The 26,594-nt window shown below is 53.0% G+C and overlaps 10 protein-coding genes across 10 annotated transcripts; all 10 read left to right on the top strand.

Annotated features, from left to right (window-relative positions):
• Window positions 1-4,668: 4,668 nt before the first annotated feature.
• On the top strand, window positions 4,669-6,132 carry LBRM_31_1840 (thiolase protein-like protein; the record flags this gene model as incomplete). Its single annotated transcript, XM_001567130.1, has 1 exon — window positions 4,669-6,132. One exon carries the CDS (start codon window positions 4,669-4,671, stop codon window positions 6,130-6,132), a length of 1,464 nt encoding a protein of 487 aa, XP_001567180.1.
• A 172-nt stretch (window positions 6,133-6,304) lies between these two features.
• On the top strand, window positions 6,305-6,844 carry LBRM_31_1830 (conserved hypothetical protein; the record flags this gene model as incomplete). The annotated part of the gene is made up of 1 exon (XM_001567129.1): window positions 6,305-6,844. One exon carries the CDS (start codon window positions 6,305-6,307, stop codon window positions 6,842-6,844), a length of 540 nt encoding a protein of 179 aa, XP_001567179.1.
• A 270-nt stretch (window positions 6,845-7,114) lies between these two features.
• Window positions 7,115-7,930, top strand: LBRM_31_1820 (diphthine synthase-like protein; the record flags this gene model as incomplete). The annotated part of the gene is made up of 1 exon (XM_001567128.1): window positions 7,115-7,930. The coding sequence occupies one exon, from the start codon at window positions 7,115-7,117 to the stop codon at window positions 7,928-7,930; it is 816 nt and encodes a 271-aa protein (XP_001567178.1).
• Window positions 7,931-8,951: 1,021 nt separating this feature from the next.
• LBRM_31_1810 (hypothetical protein, unknown function) lies at window positions 8,952-10,621 on the top strand (the record flags this gene model as incomplete). Its single annotated transcript, XM_003723162.1, is given in 2 exon segments — window positions 8,952-9,452; window positions 9,458-10,621. Coding segments are annotated over 2 exon segments (1,665 nt in total).
• Window positions 10,622-12,232: 1,611 nt separating this feature from the next.
• Window positions 12,233-12,793, top strand: LBRM_31_1800 (conserved hypothetical protein; the record flags this gene model as incomplete). The annotated part of the gene is made up of 1 exon (XM_001567127.2): window positions 12,233-12,793. One exon carries the CDS (start codon window positions 12,233-12,235, stop codon window positions 12,791-12,793), a length of 561 nt encoding a protein of 186 aa, XP_001567177.1.
• A 507-nt stretch (window positions 12,794-13,300) lies between these two features.
• LBRM_31_1790 (conserved hypothetical protein) lies at window positions 13,301-13,672 on the top strand (the record flags this gene model as incomplete). The annotated part of the gene is made up of 1 exon (XM_001567126.1): window positions 13,301-13,672. The coding sequence occupies one exon, from the start codon at window positions 13,301-13,303 to the stop codon at window positions 13,670-13,672; it is 372 nt and encodes a 123-aa protein (XP_001567176.1).
• A 579-nt stretch (window positions 13,673-14,251) lies between these two features.
• Window positions 14,252-14,725, top strand: LBRM_31_1780 (putative cytochrome c oxidase VIII (COX VIII); the record flags this gene model as incomplete). Its single annotated transcript, XM_001567125.1, has 1 exon — window positions 14,252-14,725. The coding sequence occupies one exon, from the start codon at window positions 14,252-14,254 to the stop codon at window positions 14,723-14,725; it is 474 nt and encodes a 157-aa protein (XP_001567175.1).
• A 1,437-nt stretch (window positions 14,726-16,162) lies between these two features.
• On the top strand, window positions 16,163-17,131 carry LBRM_31_1770 (conserved hypothetical protein; the record flags this gene model as incomplete). The annotated part of the gene is made up of 1 exon (XM_001567124.2): window positions 16,163-17,131. One exon carries the CDS (start codon window positions 16,163-16,165, stop codon window positions 17,129-17,131), a length of 969 nt encoding a protein of 322 aa, XP_001567174.2.
• A 524-nt stretch (window positions 17,132-17,655) lies between these two features.
• LBRM_31_1760 (conserved hypothetical protein) lies at window positions 17,656-18,444 on the top strand (the record flags this gene model as incomplete). The annotated part of the gene is made up of 1 exon (XM_001567123.1): window positions 17,656-18,444. One exon carries the CDS (start codon window positions 17,656-17,658, stop codon window positions 18,442-18,444), a length of 789 nt encoding a protein of 262 aa, XP_001567173.1.
• Window positions 18,445-20,582: 2,138 nt separating this feature from the next.
• On the top strand, window positions 20,583-21,812 carry LBRM_31_1750 (hypothetical protein, unknown function; the record flags this gene model as incomplete). Its single annotated transcript, XM_001567122.2, has 1 exon — window positions 20,583-21,812. The coding sequence occupies one exon, from the start codon at window positions 20,583-20,585 to the stop codon at window positions 21,810-21,812; it is 1,230 nt and encodes a 409-aa protein (XP_001567172.2).
• Between the last annotated feature and the right edge of the window lie 4,782 nt (window positions 21,813-26,594).

Raw genomic sequence — 26,594 nt, 5'->3', positions numbered from 1 at the left:
TTTTACTATGATATTAATTGCATTAGAACTTTACATGGCTATCATTACTCGAGATAATACTAATAAAATTTAAAAATAAAAATTTAGTAATACACATTGTTATGATGTTATAATGTTTATAAAATTCGTAAAAATAGGGGTCAAAATTTACTCCCCGACATGCCTCTGGGTAGGGGCGTTCTGCGAAAACCGAATTTTGGCATACAGAAACCCCGTTCAAAAAATGCCCGAAAATCGCTATTTTTGGCCTCCCCGTGCACAATTAGGGGTTGGTGTAATATAGTGGGCCGCGCACTCGGAATTGAGCTAGCTTTGATAAAACTAGGCCTCTTAGAGGCTTGAATTTAGAAATTAACATTGAAATTGGAGATAAATGAAATAAAGCTTAATATAGACTTGTTAATATTGATTTGAATTAATATTTATTCTAATTATAATTATTTATTAACTTATCTCACACTAGTATTGTTATGCTCATTATGCTATATAGTTTTATCTGTGTATACTAATTTAATAATATTATAGTACCGGTTAGATACTACTTAGTTATATGCTTACAGTATTACCAAATAATATCAATTGTAACTAATATTAGATGCGTGTGCGCCAGTAAAACCGCCCCACCCCCCAGAAGGCCGGGGCTGCCGGCGCAGAAGCCCGCCACCACGCGCCGCGAGCGGAAGAAAAACACACCCCTGAAGTCCCAACGGGGAAGCATAAGCCCAACATGGCGATGACGTTTGGAAGTTTGCTGTTTTGCCTGCCCGCATCTTCCTCGCGGCGGAAAATTTGGCACGCACCGCCCGCACGACTCTATTGGATGCGGCCAGGTTGGCGCCTTGTTTGGCCAAGCTACGTCAAAATGAAGGGGGGGGGCGATTAAAGTTTTTAAATGCGGTGCCGAGATTCGCCAGAAACCAGGAGCGGGATAACGCGGCAAAAGGGGACGGACGCTTTGCCGCCTACCGGCGCAGCATTCCTGTGTGGGAAAAAACCATACCCGCTACATTGTAAAGAAAAATGGCATTCAGGTGACAAGGGGAGCTGGCTGTGACGACGAAAGCTTTGCGTAACTAACAAGAACAAAAACTTTACAGGCAGCATGCGCGCACCATGCGCGGCCGTTTCAAAGCGGCCCAAAGAGCACCCCTTGGGGATGCTACAAAAAAAAAAGAAAACACCCCCCCACTATCCCAGATCGAGCTAGAGGAGTGTCATTCTTTTTCCCTCACTGTTTATTGCGCGCTGCCTGGGTACGGGGCTGGCGCTCAAGCGGGCAGGTGGCTGAACCAGGCCCGCAGAGCCCTTGCCGACAACCCCCTAAAAAGCAATCCCCGCATGCCAAAAAAAAAAAGCAACAAGTACGTTTGCAAGCTATGAGGGATTGTTTAGATAAAGAAAAAGCACTGCCTAGTGTGAAAGAAAAATTATGGAACCGGGGTGTTTTTTAAGGGCCTTGGCGTGGCGGTCCGTCACCCTTGCCTGTTCGAAAGGCGCCCTTTCCTCGCATGCCGCCGAAGCCTTGAAGCCAGTCGTCTTCATTCCTTTTAAAAGGCAGAAAAGGATTTCCTGCAGCTGCATGTTTCTGCTCTGATATTGTTTGACGGGATGCTCGGAATAACCCGCCCCCCCCCCCCCTATAGCCAACTCATTTTTAGCAGCGAGTGGCGCTTTTCAGGTTGGTGTTTTTCTGCTGGTTGACAGATTTTTGGGATTTAGGGCGGCTCCCTTCTATGGCACAAAGGCCTAGCGCTCGCAGAGGTAGCCCACGTTTGTGCTCTTGCTTCTCATGCTTGCTTTTCTGATTCGAGCCCATTGCGTGCGTTGGGTTGTGGCTTCATAACGTGGGCGTCTGGGGGGCACATTTCGGGTGACTTTGCATAGCGCTGCATCGCCCCATGTTCCGTCTACAAATCCCCGTTCCGAAGGGCTACATAAGCCCTGAAGTATTATTTGGGTCGATGCTGCTCTATTTTCTCGAAGGCTCTAAAGTAGTACTTTGTGATGGTACTTTAGCGCCGGGAAGTTTTCTTTTTTTATTCTCTTCCCGCGTTTGCGGCGACAAGGTTGGTGGCTAGCGCGGCCTCCGTGAGTCAAATGAGCCGCTTCGGGAGAATAATGTGCCAGAAGAGCTTACAACTGGGCATTCTAGCCGTGACTGTGCTTTTCTCACCGCAGCTAGCAAGAGAAGGGCACCAAAGCATGCGGCCGATCGACTCACCCCCCCCCTCAAAGGAACAAGTCCGGTGTTCGATCTTGCTGCCGGACTAGGTGGAAGGGAACGCTTAACAGAGTGCGGCGTTGTCTCGGCACGCGCCCGGGTTAGGGGAGGCGCCATGTCACATGATTCCCTCAATATATTCTTGAAGGTTCGTGGGGCCGCTGAACGGACACAGGATTCGCCCACCAGCGGGGGTATGTCACCGCGTGTGTGTGTTATGTGGTTTTGTAACACCCGGAAGCTGCTTACGACGATTCCACAGTATGTGTATGTTTCTGGAACCCCGCGAGTCCTACGAGGATTTCCCGGCTCCCCATTTCCCGTCGACGGCGCACCGCGTAAAGCCGTGGCCTGTTCCTGCGGCGGGTTGCGCCAACGGCGGCGATTGACCCAGCCCCCGCAGCTCAGAATAGCCGGCCGGGGCGGGGGTGTTCGCCGCAGCGGATTCCCGACAACCCCGCTTCTCCCGAAGGGGCCAGGGGCTCCCCGGTTTATGGTCCCTGTTGGAAAGGTCGGAAGGACGATAGTCACACAAGTGGGGGCAATGCGCCTCCCCGCTTAGTTGCGCCTTCCGTTTGTTAAGGAGCACACTTTCAAGGAAAGAGCGAAGGTTAACGATGCAGGCGGGGTTGATTTTGGGGCGGCATAGAGACCCTCAGTTGCCGCTTCAACCGCGGCCGTATTGGCTACCTCGTTTCAAGGAATCCCTGCGCGTGTGCATGCGAACGCCGGGGGTGAATTACCCATCCGTTGACAATAAAGAATGGTAGGCAGGAGAAGATTTCCCTCTCAACAATAGAAGTTTGGCGAAAAGGACCTCTTTTTAGAGCAGATCGAAGGGATTGGCTGTCGGGGGTGGCGGCCGGTGGTGTCGTTTTTGCGCCTGTTTTGTCGCAAAATGCCCCTCCGTAGGGCTGGGGCTGGGTGGAGCGGGAAAAAGGGACCGTCGCCAGGCCCGGGGGAGGCGGACGGCAACGCTGGGGAAAAAATGTGGCGCGCAGATGCTCTTTTCGGAGGGGTTCTGAAAGATTTAAAGCATTGAAACGACTTCGCTGCTTTCGAAACGCTCCTTTGGCGGTGGCCCGTGCTGGGTGATTGCGGGGGCTCGGGTCGCGCAAATATGGGTCTTTGTTTTCGCCGGCGTCCCCTCCGCCGGGTGGTGGTGGTTTTCCCGCCCCGGCTTCCCCACACAGAGGAGCACTTTTTTGGGAAGGGGTTATTTCCTGGCGTGGAAAGATCCAGTTCTCCACGAAATGGTCTGGAAGCGTGTTTCTCATAATTGAGTGGTGTGCATTTATTTCTGGTTTCGTGCGGAGGGCGGCCGCGCCACATCTTGGGTGGGCGGGGCGCTTGTTCGGATATTTCCTCTGAACGCCGGTTGTGGTTGTCGTGGGTGGGGTGTGGGTTCCGCGGGCGGCAGGGTTCTGCGCCGGCGTTATGAAAACGGGCGGGGGTTTGGGGTATGATGGGTCTCGTTTCTGGGTGGGCGGTGGGGGCTGCCTTATTTCGGTCGCCTTGGAAGAGTGCGCTGCACCAACTGGGTCGCTGGCTTCAGAAAAAAGGGGATATTGTTGTTCTACTTTTGCACCTTTGGAACTGTTATTCAGGAGGCAGCTAGCGTTTTTTTTTTTCCAAATCACCCGGGCGGCCTGGTAAACACCTCATTTCTTGGCGGGGGCCTCTTCCACCGAGCGTCACCTGGATGCTGGCCGGGCAGAGTTGTTGTGTGGGGGTGGCGTTTTTTGTGCAAGTCTGCGCCAACCATCCGACGTTTACCATGTGAGGTGGGATTTTGGAGACTTCAGCGGCCGCATTCTCACGGGAATGGTCAAGAGGGGCCAATAAATGTCAAATGGCCATGGTGCGCCGGTGCTTGTGGCTATGAGAGTCGACGTTGTGTGCGTGTATGTGTACTTCTGAAATGCGGGGGTTGGAAAGCATAAATGATGCTGACTGTGGTATCACCGGCTCGTGAATTGTAGTGAGGAAGAGGTATCACAGGGCGTTTCGAAGCGACCCGGATCCCGTAAAGGGTGTTGCTCTGTATGCTCCGCACATGAGACTCGTAGGATGCCAGTTCACAGTGTTCAGCGTTTGGGCTAAACAAATTCTTTTGCAAGAAGAACTGTTGTTGGAGTTTTGGGGTTATGGCTCTAGTTTATGTCTTTGCACTACCGTGCGTAATGCTGTGCTCAGACTCCATGTCTGGTAGTGCTCGCTATAAAGCTACGGGCCTCAAGGGAGCACTGGACGGCACAAAAGAGGTACCCCTAACCCCTTCACTTGGCGCGTCTCCTTTTTCCAACTGTCCTGCTTCATGTATTCTGAGTTGACTGCAAAGGCATCACTTAATATGGAACTCATCCTCTACTCTTTTTTCCTTTCACTTTTGATCACTCTTCAGCTCACTCAGTAGAAAAAGCAACAGCCTCTTCTCTCTGCCAGGTATGCATTCGACTCGCCATGTTTTGCGTCAACGGGCGGTCTTCGTCACGGGTGTGAGGACGCCGTTTGTCAAGTCCTTTGGTGCTCTGATGAAGGCAGACACCCTGCAGCTGGCCAGCGCCTCCGTAGCTGGACTTCTCAACAAGACGTCGTTGGATCCCAATGAAATTGATCACATCGTGTGGGGAAACGTTGTGCTTCAAGGAAACGCACACAACTGCGCACGTGAGATAGTGATTGATCTTAACTTGCCGAAGAAAATCACCGGGAATCTCACAAGTATGGCATGTGCGAGTGGGCTCAGCTCGCTCGCACAGGCATGCATGCTGGTCGAGGGTGGGCATGCTGATGTTGTCATTGCCGGTGGCAGCGACAGCGTCAGCAACGCAGAGGTTCCACTGCCACGGTCGGTGACTCACGGGATGATGATGGCTCAGAAGAAGGGGATTATGGGGTTCTTCAAGGAGGCGGGGTACAATCCGTCCAAGTGGTTTCCAAGCGGCGTTGCACTGACAGAACGGAGCACTGGGAAAACCATGGGGTGGCACGGAGATGTCATTGCGGAGCTGAACAACATCTCGCGCAAGGACCAGGAAGCTCTCGCGGTGACGTCACACGCTAACGCTGTCTTGGCTGAAAGGGCGGGGTACTTCAAAGACGAAGTTGTCCCGGTCACGGTTGATAAAGGAGGCAGGAAAACCGAGGTGATGCTCGACGACGTTCTGCAACGCGACACCGATAAAATGAAAGACAAGATGCCGACGCTGAAGCCAACCTTTCGCAAAGACAAGGGAACAATCACGGCTGCCACGTCAAGCACCTTGACAGACGGAGGTAGCGCGATGCTTGTCATGTCCGAGGAGAAAGCAAAGAAGCTCGGATACCAGACTGACGTTTCTGTCAAGAGCTGCTACTTCTCCGGAATAGACCCTTATCCGCAGCTCCTCCTTGCCCCTGTTCTCGGGTGGGGCCCAGCGCTGAAGAGAGCGTGTCTGACACCGAAGGACATAGATCTCTACGAGATTCATGAGGCCTTCGCGGCTCAGGTGCTCGCAACGATCAAGTGCCTACGGTCGCAGGAGTTCTTCAGCAGGTATGCTAGCGGCTCCAAACCTGTTCTCATGGAGGATATTGACCGATCGAAGCTGAATGTGAATGGGGGATCTCTGGCATTGGGCCACCCGTTCGCTGCAACTGGTGGTCGGATCGTGACTTCACTTGCCAACGAGCTGCGACGGTCCGGCAAGCGTCACGGGCTTGTGAGCATTTGCGCTGCTGGGGGTCTCGGTGGTGTTGCCATTCTAGAGCACACCCCAAGTGGGAGGATTGCAATCGACGTCTTCGCGGTACTTGTTTCTTTCCTTTGGTATTGTCGAAGCCCATACACGAGGCATTGCATTTCCCTTTCTCTCACTTTTCATTCTACCGTCTTTTCGGTTGAAAGTGTATCAGCAAGAATGATATGACCAAGGTTGAACAACCCTCTCTATGAGGGGATGCTGCTCTCGCCGATCAGCTTAAAGATGCTGCTTCACTCTTTGAGCTCTTCGAATCATTTCGCACTTCTCTTTTTTTATTTTTACGCCTCCTCACTACGCGGCGACGTGCAACCAAGAACCACCCGATCAGAGCAAAGCCATGACTGTCTGGGCAGTCGGAACAACAAATCGCGCCAAAGCGGAGAGCGTTATGACGGTCGTTAACAAGTGCTTTCCCGGCGAGGCCCATGAGGTACGTCTTTGCAATGTCAGCTCCGGGGTCAGGGATCAGCCAATGTCAGCAGAGGAGACCCAGCGAGGCGCTCTAAACAGAGCCAAGGCAGCCCTGGAAATAATTCCTGGCGCTGATTACGGTGTCGGGCTGGAAGGTGGCATCGAGGACATTGCTGGCCGTTGGTTTGAGTGCGGATGGATGGCCATTGTGGAGCGGAAGACGGGCAAGTGCGGGATCGGATCTTCTGCGCGTTTTGAAATGAGCGAAACAATCATGCGGCCCATCCTCAACGAAGGCAAAGAGCTGGCGGAGGTGATGGACAACCTGACTGGTGAACAAGATGTGCGCTCCGGCCTTGGTGCGATGGGGGTGCTGACGGCTGGTCATCTTGGCCGTGCAGCAGCTTATGAACACGGACTGGTATTCGCGCTAGCTCCGTTTCTCTCTGACAGCAAGTACTGGTGAGTGCTATCGATTCATGTTTGAACTTAGGGCGGCGATAGTAAACCATGCCAAATGTTTAAGCGGCGGACCCCTCAGCGTCGCCATCACGTGTGCATGCAAGCTACTCTGTCTCCGTGAGAGGGTTTCCTGCTCCCTGCCTTCCTATCGGGTGTTCGAAGCCCACGTGCCTTCTTTCTTCAGAACCTACTTCCATTTCTATTCTTCCACTGACCCACCTCAATTGCCCTGAGGCTTCGTACTCGCGGCGTTCTGCCATAGCATTCACTGCAGATGTTCACCTTGGTCGGGATTGGCCTTGGCGATGCCTCCGACATCACTATGAAGGGCATGAACGCTGTCAAGGAGGCGGATATTGTTTTTCTAGAGGCCTACACCTCTTTCCTCATTAACAACAATGCAGAGGAGCTGGCTGGCATCTACGGCAAACCCGTTATCATTGCCGACAGAGAGATGGTGGAGAGCGGGGTTGTTCTGGACAACGCGAAGGTGAAGAAAGTGGTTCTTCTTGTTGTCGGCGACGTTTTTGGTGCGACAACGCATTCGGACCTGATTGTGCGCTGCAACGAGCAGGGAATTGAGAGCAAAGTCGTCCACAATGCCTCCATCATTAACGCTGTGGGTTGTTGTGGTCTGCAGCTTTACAGGTTTGGCCAAGTCATTTCCCTGTGTTTCTGGACAGAGACGTGGCGTCCAGACTCCTGGTACGAGCGTCTACGGAGCAACAGAGCTGCCGGGATTCACACTTTAGTGCTCCTCGACATCAAGGTAAAGGAGATCTCTGACGAGAATCTTGCGCGTGGGCGCAAGATCTACGAGCCACCACGCTACATGTCGATCAAGCAGGCCGTTGAGCAGATCCTGGAGGTGGAGGGGTACAAGCAGGGTGGCGCTGTAGCTGCAGATGGCTCGACGTTCGCGGTGGGTGTAGCACGCGTCGGCTCTGCATCTCAGCAAGTGGTAGCGGGTACGATGAAGGATCTGCTCAGTGTTGACTTCGGCGCGCCGTTGCACTCCCTCGTCATCGCCGGTGACGTGCACGAGTGCGAGCTGGAGCACGTTAATCTTTTTTGGATGACAAAGCAGTGAAGCGAAGTGAACGTGTAAGCCACCCTAATGACATAGACGAAAAGTGAAGCAGGGAAAAACAGCTTCCACGCTAACGGCCTGCGCTCGGTGGCTGAAAAACGCTTTTTAGTCGCGCACCATGTCTTATGCGCCTCTTTCTCTCTTGCATTACCGACAAGCGCCACATTTGTTCTTAACACTCCAACTTCCCTCGCTGTTCTTTGGTCTTTGCGTTTCGCGCATATTTCGACTCGTAGAATCAAAGACTGTAGCTTTTTCCATGGACTACATCTCTGCGGACGCATCGATACTCATTTCGGAGCACCTTCCCGGCCAAGACGGGGCCTGGGTATGCTCTTCGCCTCAGGCACGCAGGTCAAGGGAGAGGTCGCCGCAAGGGCTATGTCTCTCGTTCAATCGGTTCAGGGACGCAGCTCCCACCACCTTGCAGCGAGGCAGTCGACCACGGCTTCGATGCAATATCAACGACGTCCAAGGTATGCGACTGTGCCATTGGTGGCTACTGAGGTGCTCTGGTGCCTCTCGACCAGCATCGAGCACCGCCTGCGCGGACGAAGACACCCCTGGATTAGAAACGGTTCGGCTGCCTCCGTCATTCAAGCTATCCAAGTGCATGGAGTGTTCGTTGTCGGTGTGCTGCTGAGGAAACCTTCACGCACCTGCGGCGTCGAAGAGCGAGACCGCCAGCATCAGCGATGTACCACGGCTGAACTGCTCTCTAGGGGAGTTTCTTTTCTTGGGTCGTGTAGAGTTCTTGGAAATCAATGGCTCAACTCTCTCCCCCACACCACCGGAGCGCCTGTCGTGTCTGGCCATTGCGCAAGGGCTCGAGGAGCTCCGAATCAAGGCAGCCAAAGTCCCCTTGAACGACCTTCTGTCGGTTCTGTACAGCAGCGCTGCTACCCTGCGGGTGGTGGAGATGGCCAGAATAGGTTTGCCGTGGCTTCAGCTGTTCACTCTCGCACCCTGAATCGAGGAACTACTGCTACACAACGTAGCAGTGCACCCTCACTCTGTTGTGATGGTTGGCAATGCAGAAGGACAGGGAAACGAGGAGCCATTGCCGCCATGGAATCGGATCTCACTTTCCCACTTGGGCGTCCTGCAACAGCTGCGCAAGCTGGTCATGACGAACTGCACGGGTAACTTTGACTGCGCAGGGATTGAACAATGCTGCTCCTTGCGCACTGTGCATTTGAGCGGCTGCAACGTCAAGGACGCGGATGTTCCACACCTCGGTCAGTTGCCATGCTTGGAGGAGCTGTTCCTTGCGAGGACGCGCATCACCAACGCCCAGGGCCTCGCGGCGGGAAAAGGGCTGCAGCTCATTCAACTCTCAAACGCGCAAGTCACCTCAGACGGGGTAGACAGGCTGCACACGTTTATCTACTTGACCAGACTTGATTTGTCCTCCACGCTTGTGAGCGATGTCAACTGCTTGGGGCAGAGCCAGAGCATCATCTACTTGAATCTCGCCAAGACCCATGTGACGAGCAAGGCATTGCTGGCCTGTCACGCCTGCTGATGCTCAAGCACTTGATTCTAGACAACAACAACATTCATGATGTTTCCTTTCTGGCAGAAGCTCGCTCCCTCAAGACGCTGTCGCTGCAGAGTACCTTAGTGGACTCCGCTGGCCTGGAGGGATTTGGGCGACTTCAAATGCTGCAAAATTTGTCATTGGCACACCCCCGTGTCACCGACGTCACGGAGTTGCAGCACTGCCGAAATCTGTGGAGTCTTGACCTGGAAGGTTCGTTGGTCGACCAGGCCGGGATTGCCGGTCTCGAGCGGCTTCCAACGCTGCGCCTTCTGCTGTCAAATACTGATGTGACCTCGCTGAGGCTGATTTTGAAAAGCGCATCCCTTCAGCGGCTCGAGGTGAAGTTCAGCCGCTTGAATGAGAAGAGGGCTTTCTTCGGTGTGACGAACGCATCGGCGCTGACGGATGTGACGTTGACGCACTGCGACGTCTCCGATGTCAACGATCTGGGTGTGTGCAAGGATCTGCGACTGCTCAACATGTGGTCGTCCAAGGTGACTTCGGAGGGCATTGCTGGGTTGTGCGATGCAAAGTCGTTGCAAGAGGTTGATCTTGCCAAGACCTCGGTAGCTGACATCAGCCCTCTTCTGAGTTGCACGAAAATACAGGGACTAGTCTTGTACAAGTCTTCAGTGAGATCCCTCGACAGGATAGGGACGCTCCAGCAGCTTCGCCGCCTCGACATCGCCGAGACGCCTGTCTCGTCAATGCAGTGTCTGTCGGATTGCAAGAGCTTGGCGATCTTGAACACTTTCAGCACGGCCGTTGACGATGACGGATTTCAAGGGATCGGGCAAGCACAATCCATCAAAGTGTTGTTGATGTCGTTTACTGCTATTGCTCAGCTTGGACAGCTTGGACAGTGCTCCCATCTTGAGGAGCTGCACGCCCAATTGTGTCCGGTGACATCGGAGGACCTCGTTGGTCTCGAGAAAGCCTGGAACCTTATCAAGCTGAGTCTCTCGTACACCAAGATACAGGGTTGCATTCGACGTTTCACCAACTGCCACAGGTTGCTGGAGCTCAACGTCAAGTTCACTGAGGCTCCGTATGATGAGGTTGCCTACGTCGAACGCCACCTTCCCGGTTGCCGCGTTCTGAATAATGCAACGCAGCGCATAGCGAAGGGCGTCACCTTGCTGTCCTAGTGACAAGACAGACCCTGACACAGCTGCCGTGTGCGCATCAGACCAACCACCTGTGCTTACTATCATTTTTCTCTTCGACCATCTTTCAATTACTCAAATCTCTGGGGACACCTCAGCGTGGCATCCAGGCACCGGTACCCACTTTCTGTGGGAAAGCCAGGCAGCCCCCCTCTCTTTCCCAATGCCAAAACGCTTCTGGTGGTGGCAAGGCCAAGCGACTAAGACGTGGGGAAGTCAGAGCGATCTATCGCTACGGATGTCGGCGCTTGGGGCCTGGAGGGCGCTGCGTCGGAGCGGCCTGTGGCAGCGAACATGCTTGTCATCTATAGGATGGACAGGGTGTCAGGGTGAGTCGAGTGTATCGCACCTGGCTCTCACCGCCTACTGGTAGAGGGGGCCTGAGCCACCCCGGGAGGAGGCGCCGGGCGGCAACCGGCATAGTGAGAGCGGCTGAGAGGCAACCTGCTGGATGGGTGGTGGGTAGCACTTGAGGCCGCGGCCCTGCTCAGCTGCCTGAGCCAGCGTATTGGTGCAACGCGTGTTTGCCGCTTCTTCGCACGACGCGATGGGCCTGTGGCAGGTTGAGTGGTATGAAGTTAAGCCTATGTTTTACAGCAGAATGAATGCCTTGAAAACAATATTTCTGGCGTTGCTGTGGCTCCTTCTTGAGGGTATTATAATCGTTGCCTTTTATACAGGCTGGGGTTTATCTGGCACACTTGAGGTGCCCATTGAATGTGTTTCAGCTAAAGAGCGGCGACGAAAAGGAAAGGCATACACGGGTGATTCTTTTCGCTTCTTTTTTTTGAATTTGTATTCCTCTATGAAGTCAGGCCCTCTTGTATTCCTTTTTCCTCCACTCGCAACAGAACGTGGAAAATAAACCAGTTAATTGACACCTACTGGGTCCCACTGATGTCTGCTTGACAGAAGGGGTGTAGTGCCATGCATACTTTTAGCCGCTTGGATGGAATGCGTATGCCCAATACTTCTGTTCCTTTCGTTTTTCCTTTGCTCTCCTTTTTTTTTTTCGTTTCTTCCCATCCTTTTTTTTTTTCCCGGTGCCTTAAACTCTCTTCGGTGAAAAGACGCTCTTTTCCCTTTGACTGTTCTCCTGTTCTCTCTTTTTTTTTTCGAGTGTGAGGGGCGATTGGTGCCGTGAACCACTTAAAGTTTTTCTCGTGATTATGTATCGACCGAAACAGCCTACCGATCGGGTGATGAAGTTGCAGGGATGAGCCTTTTGGTTCCTGCAATAGCGGTGCGATGAATCATTTGCCAATGACACACAAAGTTCTTCCTCTGGTTTCCTGTGCTTCCTTGTTCATGCTCAAGCCCTTTTCCACTTGCTAGAACCCTGTTCGGTTTGGCAAGGGGCCGGCCGAGACCCTGATTGAGTGCCTGGCTTCTTTCCCTTGCTGAGCGAAAGCGGGTAGAAAAGAGGTGCCTCAACAATTCCCTCTTACATCTCATCGCTCGCTTTTCATCTCTTCACTGCTGCTTCGACACACACAGGTACATGCACACACACACACACAACGGCACCTTGTACTCGGTTGTCCGCGTGCGGTATTTCAGAGTACAAGGTAGGTGCCAAGTAATCGTGAGCTGATGCTACGTTGTACGCCATCTTTTCGACAGGTGCTGCGTGCGACGGCACTCAAGCTTAACTTCTTCCCGCTTGGGTACACATGTGGCCCAAAGAATAAACAGGTACTCTTCCCGCCAAACAACCTGGATGGGCGGATGACGCATCACATGAAGAAGCTGCAGGGATCAACGGACAAGCACCCCGGCTTGGTATCACGCAACAAGCTGAAATTGCATTGCGAGTGCTGCCGCTTTCATTGGGTTCAGGACACGCTTGTCGTGCGTTGTCCAGCGAATCCAAAGGAGCACAATCAGCGCGAGATTTGGCTAGAGCCGACCTGGACTTGGGGAAGGCAACAGCCATACCAGTACTACAAGTACATGCCCGTGAACATAAACCCACGGACGGGCATGCCACTTGCTCGCGAGGACGCCAAGGGTATGAACAACGAGCGCCGGTCGCAGGGTCTGTCAACTAAGACTCGTCTATTGGAGCGGGAGCGACGAGGCATATCGAGGTCAATCACGAAACTGGGGATATACAACCAGCGCTGGCAGACGCGATTCCCGTTTGCGACGTGAAACCAGAGATCGTGTTCGGACGCGTCTTTGCTTGCATGCCGGCGCACTTTTGTGTGAGTAGCAGGGATTTGTGCGCTGAAGTATTCGTGGTTGCGCTTTGCTCACATGGTTGTTTGCAGTGATGTCCTTTCTTGGTACTACACACATACGTTTATTTTACTTGATCAGCCTCTCTCGTGTCGTACACATCTCCACTCTTAGTGCCTCTGTGGTCAGACAGACTCTTTTTCTGCTGCAAGCTTCAGTGCACACATGCACCCTCTGGCTCAGCCACTTGGTTGGCCTTTAAGCCGCAGCTTTTTGTGCTTGTCCTCTGTTGCGCCATCGCCTTGCAGCACCGTTCAGCCTCCTCTCCCTTCCTTCTTTCTCTTCGTAGCTTCTGTGTTGTCGCTTTTGACGGGTAGCCTTGGCTCACCCCAGAGGTGCGAGCTAATCGCCTGCAAACGTCGTGCAACTACACTTCTATCAACGGCTGACTCTCACGCACAGGGATACCGTAAGCGAGTCATGAGTGCTGACCCTGAGGCGCCAGCGAACCCGTCGCGCTTTAGCGGCGGCCACATTGTGCGCAACATGATCTACGCCCACGATGAAAACCACAACCTGGAGATTCTCTCAGGGTGGTCGGAGCAGGGGACACGTGAGTACGATCAGGAAACGGTTCGGCCTGCCAACACGAACATGGACAAGAGTCACCCATGCTTTTCACTCAACCAAGATCTGCTGCGGTGTTCTTACCGTTGCCCTACCGAGATGAAGCTGGGAGGGCGGACGGCCACCTGCAATACGGAGCGCCAAGTACTCATGCGGTGCCTCGTGAAGAATAAGCAGTGGCGACCCAGTGAGACAGACAAGAGGCAGTGGTATCGCTTCTGGTGATCAGGTGGTGCATCAGCTGCTGTTCTTCCTCGCTCTATCTGCGCTATCGATGTGCCTTTTCCTGCTAATCTCTTCAAGGATTGAGTTGTTCTTTTTCCACTGAAAGAGAAGAGCAGAGGTGGCTGGTGCTGTGTAAAGCGGGGTGCTAAGTCCCCATTCTCTGAGGGTATCTGTCACATTCCTTACTGTATTTCGGAAGTGAAAAAAGAATTGCGTGCTGTTCCTCAGGCTTGACTTGAGCTGCCTTTGGCTAGCTCGGATCTCTCTTTGTCACGTCCGAGAAAAGCGCTGCACTCCAAGCCGGGGACTCCCTTTCTTATGAAAGGGACAGGCAGAGTGAATGACGATGGTCTGGTGCTTCCCCGATGTTGAAGTCTCTCTCTACCTCATGCATCCTCTGCCTACACTCCTCTTTCCCTTTTCTACCGACCGTATCCGAGCTTTATCTTTATCCACAACGCCTTTGGTTTGCAAAGAGCTCAGTCCCACTTGCGCTCTTCTTCCCACCTCGAAATAGCTCGGAGTTCTCTTCCGTTTTTTTTTTTTCGTAGAAGCGAAACTCATACTCACTCGAAGGCCATGCTGCGCCGCACCGTCCCCGCCGTGAGCTTCACGGCGTCACACCGCGCTCTCATGATGCGTCCCAGCCGCCCCCTCCTCGGCGGTGACATGCACTCTACCGACCGCTTCAAGGCTGCCTGGGACGAAATCCCGTTGCACATGCTGGGCGCCTCCCATAAGCAGATGTTTGAGTGGTACTGGCGTGCCATGTACCAGCTCGGTTTGCGAGATCCCTACCGCTTCACCAAGCTGCGCTCCATGATCAACTGGGCTGGCTTTTTCTCCTTCCTGTACCTGACCTATATTTCTGTCTTCTACTCATCCTTCTACCACGTGTATATGATGGACTGGCCGGAGCACTTCAAGCGTGAGAACGCCCGCGAGTACGCCCTCTCGCACGGCCACGATGTGTGGGCTGGCGACGGCAAGTTCATTCGCCCGTACTTCCACATCAACCCGCCGATGCTGACGATGACGGCGGAGGACATCTAAGTCACTTTCTCACGGCGAAACGGCGGTGGTTCAAGAGTTGCTGGGTAGGCTCAGGCTTTGTGAATGTGTAAACCGAGGACGCTTAAAACTTGTTTTATAGGGTTTGATAGGATATCCTATGAAACGGTACCCTTTCGTTTCCAAAGCGATTCTCATTTCATCTTCGTCTGCGTCCTTGTGTTCTGAAGTTAGCACTGCGTTTGTTTTTTCCTTCCCTTTCGCAGTCCATGCTGGATGTACTTTGTGTTTTTTTTTTTTTCCAAAGTCAAAAATAGACAAACAGTGATGAGGATAGGCAATGGAGAAGCTAACGCAGCCGTGTGGCCTTGCTTCGTCTGTGTCGTTGAATACCGTCTGACAAGTGACCCCAGATAGCTTACCCGTCTTTTTTTCTTTGCGTGCCCGAGCGGTGAATTTCCCGACCGTAGTGAAGAAAAACGGTGGAAGCCAGACGGAACCGCAGCGGCCCCTAATGGCCTCGTCGGTGGCATTCTCCACTCGGTGCCCTCGCCTTTAACTCTCTCTCCCTGCTGTCGCCCCCTTGGCAGCCGCAAGTCTCGCTTTCCTGCCTGAGCTCATCTCGCCCGCACTTCACTTGCGCCTCGCAACGCCCGCGTTCGCCTCGCGATGGAGGAGGAGCCTCTAGCTACCGCCTCGTGAGTCGAAGTACCCGACCAAAAGGCAGAACGAATCGCCATACGCCCGGAGGTGCTCCCCGGACACTCACGTGTGTATGTGCACGGCCGTCCCCTGGTAGCCAGGTGAGACCCCCAACACCACTTTCTCTCCCCCTTCTGTGGAGAGTAGGGAGGGTATGTCTGTGCATATATACGCCTGCCCCCTGCAACCCCCTCCATCACTGCATTCTTCCGTTCTGCCTTTCCTGATTCTTGCTGAGGAAACCCCGACAAAAGTTCTCACTTCCGAGGTGCTTCTCTACGGGTTCATAGATCGGAAGAGGACAGTGAAAAACTGGGTGATTGTGCAGCAGAGGTGCGGCACTGCCTGCTCATTGAGTACGCTGTCACTGGCACCATTAGTCGGCGGTGTTTTGGGGAGATGCATCTGGATTATGGAGGAAGTAAACATCACCACAGAAGTTCATGTGCGTTTTCTCTTCTGTATTTGATGCCACCCTTACTGTAGCACAGCGGCGCAGGCTCTACGTTGTGCCTCAGGTGGACGCTCACAGCGTGCATGGGTGTCACGTGACGCACTCTCCTCTTGCTGCGGCCAAGGAATGCACGTTTCTTCCTCTTTCCTTCTTCCTCCACACCTCTGTGCATTTGCTATTTTTTGTGTATTTCTGACCGTCCTGTTACTGCACACAAGAACGGAATTCGCTACTTACTGCGCCATCGTGCTTCTGTCTTGGCAAGCACGCTGACTTTAGCGGACTTGTTTGTTCTAGACCCCTGGTCTTGCCCCTCTATCCTCATGTTTGCCATAAGATGTCCTGCGTCCATGCTTTGGCACCCCTCTGTGCACCACAGTCTTTTGTTGCTCCGCGCTCTTGAGCAACCCCATACGCTTCTCCTTGATCCACACACCACCTTGAGAGGTCGTCTCTCCGTTCCTCTTCTCTCAGAATGTGCAAGAGAGGTGCGCATTAAGGCACCACCCGTTCATCACGAGGTCGACTCTCCTGCTGGTGCTTCTACAGAACGTAGTGTAGTGCTGTACAGAGCGGAGGACTTGGTTCACGTGGTGAACCACCCGCTTTGCTCTGGGGGAAACCTTGGCGCAGCCTCCCCAACGCAGCTTGGGGGTTTTGCATCGCTACTCGAGTATCTCGAGGCATCGACAGTGAGCAGCCACGTGACATCGGCCATCGATGCTCTCCTGGTGTCTCTGAACACGGGCGACATGGAAACGATGCGCCAGACTCACGCGGGTGTGATGGAGCTGATGGAGAGGTTGGAAGCCTCCATCACTGATGAGAGCCTGAGTGAAGCACATCAGATGGACCAGACGGAGCCACTAAGCACCTGGCCGCTCTTCTGCACGCTTCAGTTTCTCATTGAAGAAGGGGGTATGCTGACGTCGGCCTTTCCTCGGACAAGCAAAGCGTACGCACGACTCTGTAGCTCCAGCAAACCTGTGGCGCAGCACCGAAGGCTCGTTCAACGTACTGTGGAGCAGCTGCTCGGCGTTGGCAGCAACTCTGATACCGATGTCAAGCAAGGAGCACGGGTGGAGATGAACTATCCGATGAAGGGTTTTTTGCGTGACGTCCAACGTCATCTGGCTTCGTACAATCGGAGCATGGAGGAGCGCACCATAGATGGGGTGTCGGGTGAGAAAGGGCCGCTGAGCAGTCGTGCAAGCGGTGGGCGGCTTGGTATTCAGGCGGTTCAGGCTCGCCTACCTTGGACGCTACAAGCATGGCCACTACGCAAGGGATAGGCGTCGACTCATGCTGCACCACGGCATGCATCGACCCTTCTCCTGGGGGTCGATGAGGCTGTATGCAGTGCGAGTCACGCCGCTATGTAGGCGGTGCTGCATCACAGCTCCGTTGCTGCCTGTAGGATATGTCAGGGAGGAGTCGTGTGTATAGCCTGCATCCCTTGCATCGTCGTCTCCCCTTTTTCACAGGCATGTAATCCATAACACACATGCCATCGAGCTATGGAAAGCGGCTCTTCGACTGCGTATGTTGTGCAGCTCCACAGTGCGTCACTCTCGTAGACGTGCTCTCGACTGCATGCACCCCCCCCTTCCCCTTCACCCCTTGAGTGAGATCGAGTCTTTTCCCTTCCAAACTTCTTTTCAGTCGCAGGAATCTCGTCCGATGTGTGCGCTCTCACTGGTTAAATTCCCAACTGCCTTCTCGATTCTTTCACTTTCTTTCGTTCCTCTGTTCTCCACGCATCCTTCTCTCAACACGACGCACGCGCACAGAGCCTTTTCCCCATAGCGAAGTAAGGATGAGCCGCAACGGTGAGCTTTGCTTGCAGAAGATCATCGTGTCGTATAGCCCCAACAAGGGGAATCCGGCGATGCGGCAGTTCATGGCCACCTACCTGCCCGAGTTCTACCGGCAGTATCCACAGGTGAAAATCGACATTCGTCCTCGGCAGTGGCCGGAGAGTAGCATCACCGGTGTCTACCGGGATGGAAGCGAGAAGGCGTACTCCATTTGCTTTCTCAGTTCAATGGGGATCAACGTTCGCTTCCATCGTCTGGTGAACGAAGGAAACGACTACAATCACTCCTTCTCTGCTTCTCATCTGCACATGCAGCGCAGGAGCGTGCAGGGTGTCTGGAACCCATATCTGTGGAACTACGAGGGTACCCGTGCCCGCCACAAACCGCCGGCGAAGTGGAACCGAAAGCTGACGGAGAGGGAGTGGGACTACTACATCCAACAGTACGGAGCTCAAATGAAGGCGGAGGAGGACACGATCGCCGATCGTGTGCGTCGCTACACGGACATTCCAGAGGCGAGCACAGAGGAGGTGCAGCAGCGCTGGAAGGAACACGTGATGCCGCGCCTGCAGACTGACCTAGAGTACAACCTCAGCCACTGGAAGAAGCAGCACCTCTCCGGAGCACGTCGGCCGTCGCTACCGACGCTAAAGGAGTATAGCCTTTTCTCCGTCCCTGATCACTCTAGCCTTGGGCAGGATGCCATTGACATGCTGCGCAGGCGCGAGGCTCAGCGCGAGGAAGAGTGGTGGCGCGAGCGGAAGGGTCAACTGAAACCACCTAAGTGAACGCCGGCCATCTTTTTTTTTTCCGGCTTCACGACGTGTCGGGTGTAGGAGGAGGAGAGGCGATCTGCTCTCTGGTTTGTGGTCACACTGTTGTGAGGCGAAGTGTCTCGGTAAGACAGAGAAAAGAGAACAAACAAAAGAGGAGAGGCAGCGCGGGAAACGGAAGCAGGACATGGGCGCACCCCGTTGAGTGTCGTTCACAGGGAGGATGGGCGTTGTGGCGTACCCCTATCGGCTCTCCGATTCCCTCATGGGTGGAAAAGAAGCTCTCGCTGGTAAGATTGAGGGAATCAAGGCCTGATCAAAATGGGTCTTTTTTTTTCTGCAAGTGCATCTCGTGTGCTTTCTCTTCACTCTTTTCCCTTCTCCATGCTCTCTTCAACTTGATTCCTATTCTTCAGCACGCACGCGAATATCAGCGTATGACTGAACAATCATCACAGTAACTGCGAATAACGCCTCGGGCTATTCCGACGATCACTCTTTCCAACACCCTCCATTCCTTTTTTTAAACGTCACGGGCTTTGGCTTTAACACCGGCTTCTTCGATTGCTGTTTTTTTTTCTTCCCTTTCGTTCATCGGAGCGCTGTGCGCACTCCCTCTCTCATTTTCGCGCCTAACGAAGACACTACGCCCGATCGTCTTCTCTTTTTTTTTTGCTGCCACGTTGTGTATGCGTGTTTTCCGCTTCGCTCTCTTGTCTTGATGCTCGTCTTGCATTCTGTTTATTCCCCCCTGCTATTCTTTCTCTCCTAAGCACGTAAAAGCGGTGCATCGCTCTCTCTCCCCCAGTTTTCTCCCAGCTTTATACTATGGTGAAGGCGTGCCTCGGACTGTGAGTGTTGACGGCTAACCCTCACCCTCTCTCCTCCCCTTTACCGCCTCCTCCCTCTCTCCTTCCTACGCCGGCAAGTGAGAGCGGGCCGGCCCCTGCGACGAAAGAGCGCTGCTTGTCGTGTTCCCTACGTTTGTGCTCTGTTCGCACGCTTTTCTCGGGACATCAGCGGCGCGACGAGATCGGGGCAGCAGTCGAGGTCACTTTTGTGGCTTCCCTCACCCAGTGCAGGATCGTTTGTCTGCCCCTTTAGTGCTCTTCCTAGTTTTGATTTTGGCTGATAAGGGGCCCAGTCGCCTCACGGTCCCTTCTCGCCCGTTGCTTCCACTCTCCGTGTCGCCAGCGTAAGTCTCGCCTATCCAACCGCCTGCATGTCTCCACCCGGTGAGAGGGGAAGCTGGGAGAGTTGGCGCCCCCGCACTTTCGCCCGTACACAAGCACAGCGTAGAGGCGTATCTACGCTCCCCAATAAGACGCACTCTTTCCCTGCCGGTGTGGCCTCGGTGTAAGCGGCGCAACCGCACAAACGCCTGAAGTCGGATCGATTCAGACGGATGCTCTCACTCCCTCATGGCCTCGGTGCAACTCTCTTTCCCCCTCCCACGCTGGCAAAGAAACGAGTGTGTTCACACGCACACACACACGTTTGTGCTTTACTGTGCTGCAGCCAACTGATTCATTGACGGAGGCTTCCATACGCTGGCCTTCTTCCCCCTCTCATCCTTCCACTCCTTCTGCTAGGGGCACTCGAGCCCCACTAACAAATTGCCCACTCGTACACGTGCGCCTACACCTACACTGCACGGAGAGATTTGCACCACAGGACATGCTTTACAGTTGAGTTCACTGTAGAGAGCTCTTACGTATTCCGCCTCTCTTATTCTCGACCTTCCTCTCGAGCGCTTTTCACAACATCTTTTTTTTTTTGCCTTTTCTCATCCCCCCTTTCTCTTCACTTTGTTGGCTTTTTATTTTGTCTTGCCAATCTTCAGCTCCTCTTTGTGTTTCCTCTCTCTTGTTTCTGCTTTACGTTGTGCGCGTGTTTCGCTCTTTCGTGTTGCCTGGTTGAGCGTTGGCACCGAAGCCCCCTACCAAGCGAAAGAAAACGAACGCTCTGGGCCATTCGACTTTTTCTTGTCTTCTCTGCTCTTATTTTTACTTCGAGCCACGCATAAAAGACGCTTCTCGATTCAGCGCATTGCGTGTTTTTGTTCTCTCTGTGCCCGTTCCTCGCTCTTCATCTCGCGCACTGCGAATTGTTCAAAGGCAACAAAACAACAACAAAAAAACACTAATATCACCATGTCGATGTGGCAGGTTTCTTCTGTTGATGGTATCTGCGACAACGACCACCACAACTACAACGCCTTTGCGTGGCAGCGACTGCTCAGCAACCTTGAATTTGAGAGCAAGTCGGAATCCACGAGTGTGGATGAGCTGAACACTGCTCCCAGATCCTGTCCTATTCCCACGATTGGCTCCAAGCAGAGCAACGCAAGTGCAAAGGATAGAGTTCTGCCAGTCAAGCTTGATGCTCACCGCACTTCCTCGTTTGCCGGCAGCACGATTGCCTTGCAGGACGACGGGTACTCGAGCGAAGAGGAGCACGATTCCCCTGATGACCAGGTTGCGTCGGGCAGCAGCCCCACACCCTTCTACTCGTCGCCTACCACTACTGCCATCACTAAGGGTGGCAACGGCGGCTGTGTCGCATCAATACAAAGCAGCAGTGACGCTACCGTTCCGTGCTTCTTTGTAAATGGGGTGCGTCACAGCATCGAGCCTCTTCGCAAGACGCCGGACTGGACGGCGGTGCCATCGTTATCGTCTGCTTCACAAGCGAAGACGGTATCCATGGAATCCCCTCCGTGGGCCAGCGCACACGTTGACCCGTCCACCACCCCGCCGAAGAGAGTTGTGGCAGGCAGTCACTCTAGCGTTCCGTCTGAGGGGCTGTGCACGGCAAAGTCGACGACGCCGTTACATTCCTGGATGACTCCGCCTCTGTACGCGACTCCTGGGACGCTTCCGACCAGGCACGCGATACCGGCCTCTCTGCCGTCCAGCAGAATGCAAAATGGAGCCCAGAGCCCATTTCCCATTCTGCCAGAGAGTTCGACCGCTTACATGGCAAACACGGCTTCCATCATGCAGCCGCTTCCCGCGTCCGCCATGCCTGTGGCTCAGCAGGCTCGCACGCCATCTTTCTTTTCGAGCAACGGTAGCGCTGCGAACACAACGGACTCTCCGGCCTTGGGTTTCGTCTTCATGGATAGGGAAGGTTGCTTCCACCTCGCTCCGCAGGGCTGCGCTCCTCCAGCATCCGCCCTATCGGCACTGCCCATGATGCACGTCTCTGGCGGCGTGACAGCATCCCCTGGCATGCCACAACTGCAGTATACCCCAAGCACCATACAAGCTCAGTCGTGGCGACCCACCGCATCGCTCCCTTGCACTGCATCCTCTGGGCCATGGGGAAGCACCAAAGCATGGGTGTTTCGTGATGGCTCTTGGATGTCATTGTTGGTGTGAGCATCGAGGCCGCTCTTCTTTTCATCCTCTCGCTCATTTTTTTCCCCTTTACCGCCTCTCTTCGTTAGTGGTTTCGGAGGACTTTGTCCATCACATTTATTTCACCCATTTCCTGCTTTCTTCCTCATGTGTTTTTTTTTTCCCTCTCAACTTCACTCCCTTGCCTCCCCTCTCCCTGTCTCTCTCTCTTTTTTTTTTTCGCTCTCGATAAAGATCGAAGTGTGCTGATCTTTTTCCTGCCGTTTTGTTCCTTTGTGTGCTGCTGCCTCCTCTACACGCCTCACCACTCCCCCGCACTGTATCATTTCACCACCGTTTGGCCCCATCTTTCTCTCTGCTCCTCACGTTCATTTCTGGCGAATGGACTTTTCCCGATTGTTTTTTTTTTCCTCAGATACTGACCTCTGTCCCTTCGCTAAATGTTTCTTCCCATTCTCTTCTCTTTCACATTCGCTTTGGTGATTACATGTCATTTTAGTCGACCAAACAAATCGCATACACTGACGCGTCGACGCTTCTTCTCGATTCCCCCTCTCCAAAGCAACAGAAAGGATGGTACCACGTTTCCATGTCACCGGTAAATCGATCCGCTATTTTTCTTACCCCCCCTACTCGATCTCCATATCGCTGACTCGCTCGCCCTCCCCTCTCCCTCTTCTCTTTGCTCTCTCTTCGTTGGCTCTCGCCTCTTGTCGAGGAGATGTAATACTTTTCACTTACTGCCCGTGCGCGCCTTTTTGTGCCGTTTGCATGCGCCGGGCTTTTTGGGTAACTGCGCCGACAGACAGACACAGCCGTCCGTGTGTCTTGGCTCTGAAGGGACAGGTGGCTCTCTGTCTGCCCCCCCCCCTTGTTTCGCCTCTTCCTCTTTATTTTCGCTCGTTGATTTTTTTTTCTTGTTGTTCTCTTTTCCCTTTCCACTTCTGTTGTCCTGCGACAAAGGTGATCGGCTAGGCAGCGCTCGTGAGCACCTCAGCGTATGACGTGCTGAGTAAAATGTTGTGCCTTCCTTTTGCCATCTTCGTCTTTTCTCTTGTGTCTCCTTCTGCCCCTTTCTCGGAGAGACGAATTGCTCGTATGACGTTCTGTGTCTCTGAGCCTTTTTCTTCCACCCCTTTCCGTGCTTGAATGCGATAGCGTCTCTCTCTCTATTGAGAGAGAGTATCGTGTGAACCTTTTTCTTGGGCTACCCACTCTCTGTGTTCGGGTACTTACGCGTGCATGTCTGTCTTGGTGTCTTTGAGGAAAGCACGACTGCTCAAGTATTCGCGTTTCGAGAAACAAGCGCACTACGAGCTCATGGTTCTTGACACGTAGGCTCGTTTTCTAGGTACTGGTGGTGCACCAGAGGGTTAGAACACCCAACGTGCGCCGGCGCATTATCTGCTTTCCATGGGTGTATTTCGCTTCTCCGCGTTAGTATGCCTGCCTTCACTTCTTTTTTACCCAAGCTCCTTTTGCCTTTTCTCTTTGCTTGCATTGGGTGTGAGGAAACTCAAGTTTTCTGGCCCTCTCTCTCTCCCCTTCTCAGCATCCACCAATCACTTTTCCTTTCCAGCCACCGGGGTCATATGTTTGGTTCGTTTTATTTTATTTTTTTCTTCTTCGTCCAGTCATCATTGTCACCTGTTTTTCTGGGGGTTTTCTTTCTTTTTTTTTCTTTTCGTTATGTCGGCTCTCTCTCTCTCTCTTCTGTTCTTGGACATTTACTAATTTTCATTCGTCTTTGCGTGTATTTAGTGCTCTTCTGTTTTATTATTATTATTAAATTTCTGCAGCTGCGTGTTCGTGTCCTTTAGTTTTCATTTTAGTAGGCACTCACTCAGATGCTGCATGAGTGCCTTTTTCTTTTCGCCCATTGTTCTTCCCTTCGTGTTCTTCAAGAAACATAAGGGGGGATGCTTTGCCGCTCTCCTGCGTTTCTTCCCAGGATGCCCATTGAAGTCTTCGGAAAGGTGGAGTGGTCCAAACAAAAAAGGAAGCCTGACGAGGGTTCAGGAGGGGGTCTAGCCTGAATCCCCTTGTCCAAATCGATCGGGTTCTCTCCGATCAACGCAAGGCACACACGACGTGTGGCAGGCACAGGCAGCTGCCGAGCCGCCAGCGTTCGATGTTTGCAGTCGTTTAGACGCCCACTGAGCACCCAAAGAAAGTGTGAAACCCCCAATGGACAACCAAACAGTGTGTGTCTCCTTGCGCGACGTATGCGAACCACGTTAATGTCGAAAGGGACGCGTTCTTCATTCTACATGATCCCAACGTCTTTCCTCTTTCAATCAGAAAATCACCAGAATTTATGACGTATACAGCAGCGTAGCCTAGCAGAAGCCTCAGCTTCTTTCTTCTGTCGTTCACTGATAACGACCTACACTTACTCTTCCCTTTTCTCGATCCGATGCTCTGCGTTCTCCTTTAGTGCTTCGCTATACCAGCGTTGGTTTCCCTCTCGTTTCTCTCTCTTAAAGGGCATAAAACAAACAAAAGTGCAGCAGCGTAGCGAGAGGATACGCACGCAGGCTTTTTTTTGCACTCTGTAACGATAACAACGCTGCCTTTCGAACCACGTTGACATACGCCTTTCATTTTTTTTTTTATTATTATACATCTGCGACCAAAGAGACTAATCTCCCCTCTTTCTCGTTCATGCCTGGCTTGCGTCTTTAGGTCTCTTGCTTCATCTCCCTCCATGTTCTCCTCCTTTTCACCTGTCCGGTGCTGGTTCCCTGTAGCGTGCGTGACAACCGCGCCAACGCGCAGCTGGAGACGCCTATACGTGCTGATTCACAGAGAGCCCATACCATCATGGCAATGTGCGATGGACTGGTCGAGGAAGAAAAAACAAAATAGCACCAACAGGAGTGTATTCTTGTTTTCACTCTTTTTATCTGAAAATGAAAAAAAAAAAGTGAGACACCTTTGCAAGTTTGTTTCTGCTCATCTCTTCACTTTTCTTTTTCTCGTAAGACGCGGTTGCGTGGTAGATGTTGCTCAGCAAGCTCTCACGAGTAATCCCTCTTTGTATTTCTGCTTTGCCTCTCTTGAGCATTTTCCTTTTTTTCTTGCCTAGTGCTGTTTCTTTCATTGACGCGTAGGCCGCCTCCACACATATATGAAGCCCTCCGCCCCCCCCCCCCCCCCCTCTACCTTCGTTTTCTCTCTCTTATCAGAGTTATTGCCCTCGGGTTCTCTACGCTGTGTGTGTCTCTCTCATGGTGTCATAGTAAGCCAAAGCTATGCACAAACGATACAGGCCTGAAAACAGCAACAGGATTCACAGAAAGAGAAGTAGGCGTGCTTACCAACGAGGTTTGATCATAATCGAAACGGCAAGTAAACGAGCCAACAAAGAAGAATCCTAAGGAAGGGTTGCACGGCCCGCACCAATAATACACGGGTCATCTGATGCAGGCGCAGGCCCCGGCACAGAAGGAAATAAGAAAAGGGTAAAAGCGCAATGCGCCAGGGAGGAAAGAGCGAAAGAAATGTAAGTCTCTTAGCGGGAGAGAGACGCCCCCTTTAATGGATCACTTTAAAGCGCAGAAAAACGCCACCTGCACAGAATACTCATTCGCTTTTTAAGTGTTCTGTGGCGAAGTTCAGCTTGACACGGTGGCATCCGCTCTTCACTGAAGCAAGAATGGAGGCAGTTCTCGTATGAAACGGCTGGCTGTCTGCTCTTTGGTTTTCTTTCCCCAAGCTTTATCTCTTGCCTTTTCTTTTTGTTTCTCTCAGGGGTATATCGTGAAGTTCTATGGTTTGGTTTCCTCTGTTTCCTTACCGTGTTACTTTTAATTATCCTCTTCTTCTCGGTGATGGACTTTTGTTTCCATACACATTTTTTCCCTCCTTTTATAGCACAGCCCGGTTCCTAGCTCTCTGAGAGCGCGCCCGGCTCTATGAATCTGTGCCTTCTATACCCACCCTGTGTGCGTGTGTGTGTGTGTGCGCCGCCTATTTTTGCGCGTCGTATTCCCGTTGTTTTACTCCATTCCATTCCTTTTGGGTTCATTTCTATTTCTATTTTCATCACCCTTCGTAAACCACAGGCTGTACTTGGCATTTTCCCTCGTTCCCCCACCGTTAGCGCTTCACACCGTAGTATGTGCAGTGTGAAGTGTCCTCCAGAACGCTGCGTGCTGGCGAATCTTACTTCCCCTCTTCCCAAAGCTCGTAAGTGGTGTGAGGTGTCCCACTGTGCAACGCAAAAAAAAAAAAGGGAACGTTGGTTTCATTGGGATGGCGTCCAGAGGGCTGATTTGCCACTCATACATTGTGGGATCACGCGTGCAGGTGCTCCCTTCTCTTCTTTCCAGCTTTTCGTCCACGCCTCCACCACGAAGCTTGGTGCTTCTCCCCTGCCCCTCCCTCCCCTCCCCATTGCAAAGGCTGCTTCGCCCTCCTGTATGGGTCTCAGCTATTTCTTCCCGGCCGCTTCCGGCCGCGACGTGCGGGTATGGGTGTGGGCCCGGGGGCTCTCTTTCCTCTCTCTTGTGCTGCGGAGGATGCTAGGCGGGTTTGCCGCCTTGTCTGTGAGCTCGAGTCAGTCCCACAGGCCCAGCCCCCATCATGTTGGCCGCCGGGCGAGACATGGTGGATAGGAGAGGGGGCAAGCGCTGCCCTTGCGTAGAAGGGGCCAAGGAGATAAACCGCAACTCCGTAAGAGCAGCACGCAGAATCCGCTTCCCCCTCCCTACCTGGTGACGCCCGACACGGCTGGTGACATCGCCCCATCGCGGGCTAGAAAATGGGCTGGAGCGCCTCAGCTGAATAGGTGCCTTCTCC

The sequence above is a fragment of the Leishmania braziliensis genome, chromosome 31, assembly GCF_000002845.2.
Source record: "Leishmania braziliensis MHOM/BR/75/M2904 complete genome, chromosome 31".
Lineage (NCBI taxonomy): Eukaryota > Euglenozoa > Kinetoplastea > Trypanosomatida > Trypanosomatidae > Leishmania > Leishmania braziliensis.
The sequence above is the reverse complement of the archived record's forward strand: the minus strand, read 5'-3'. Positions and strand labels throughout refer to the sequence as shown.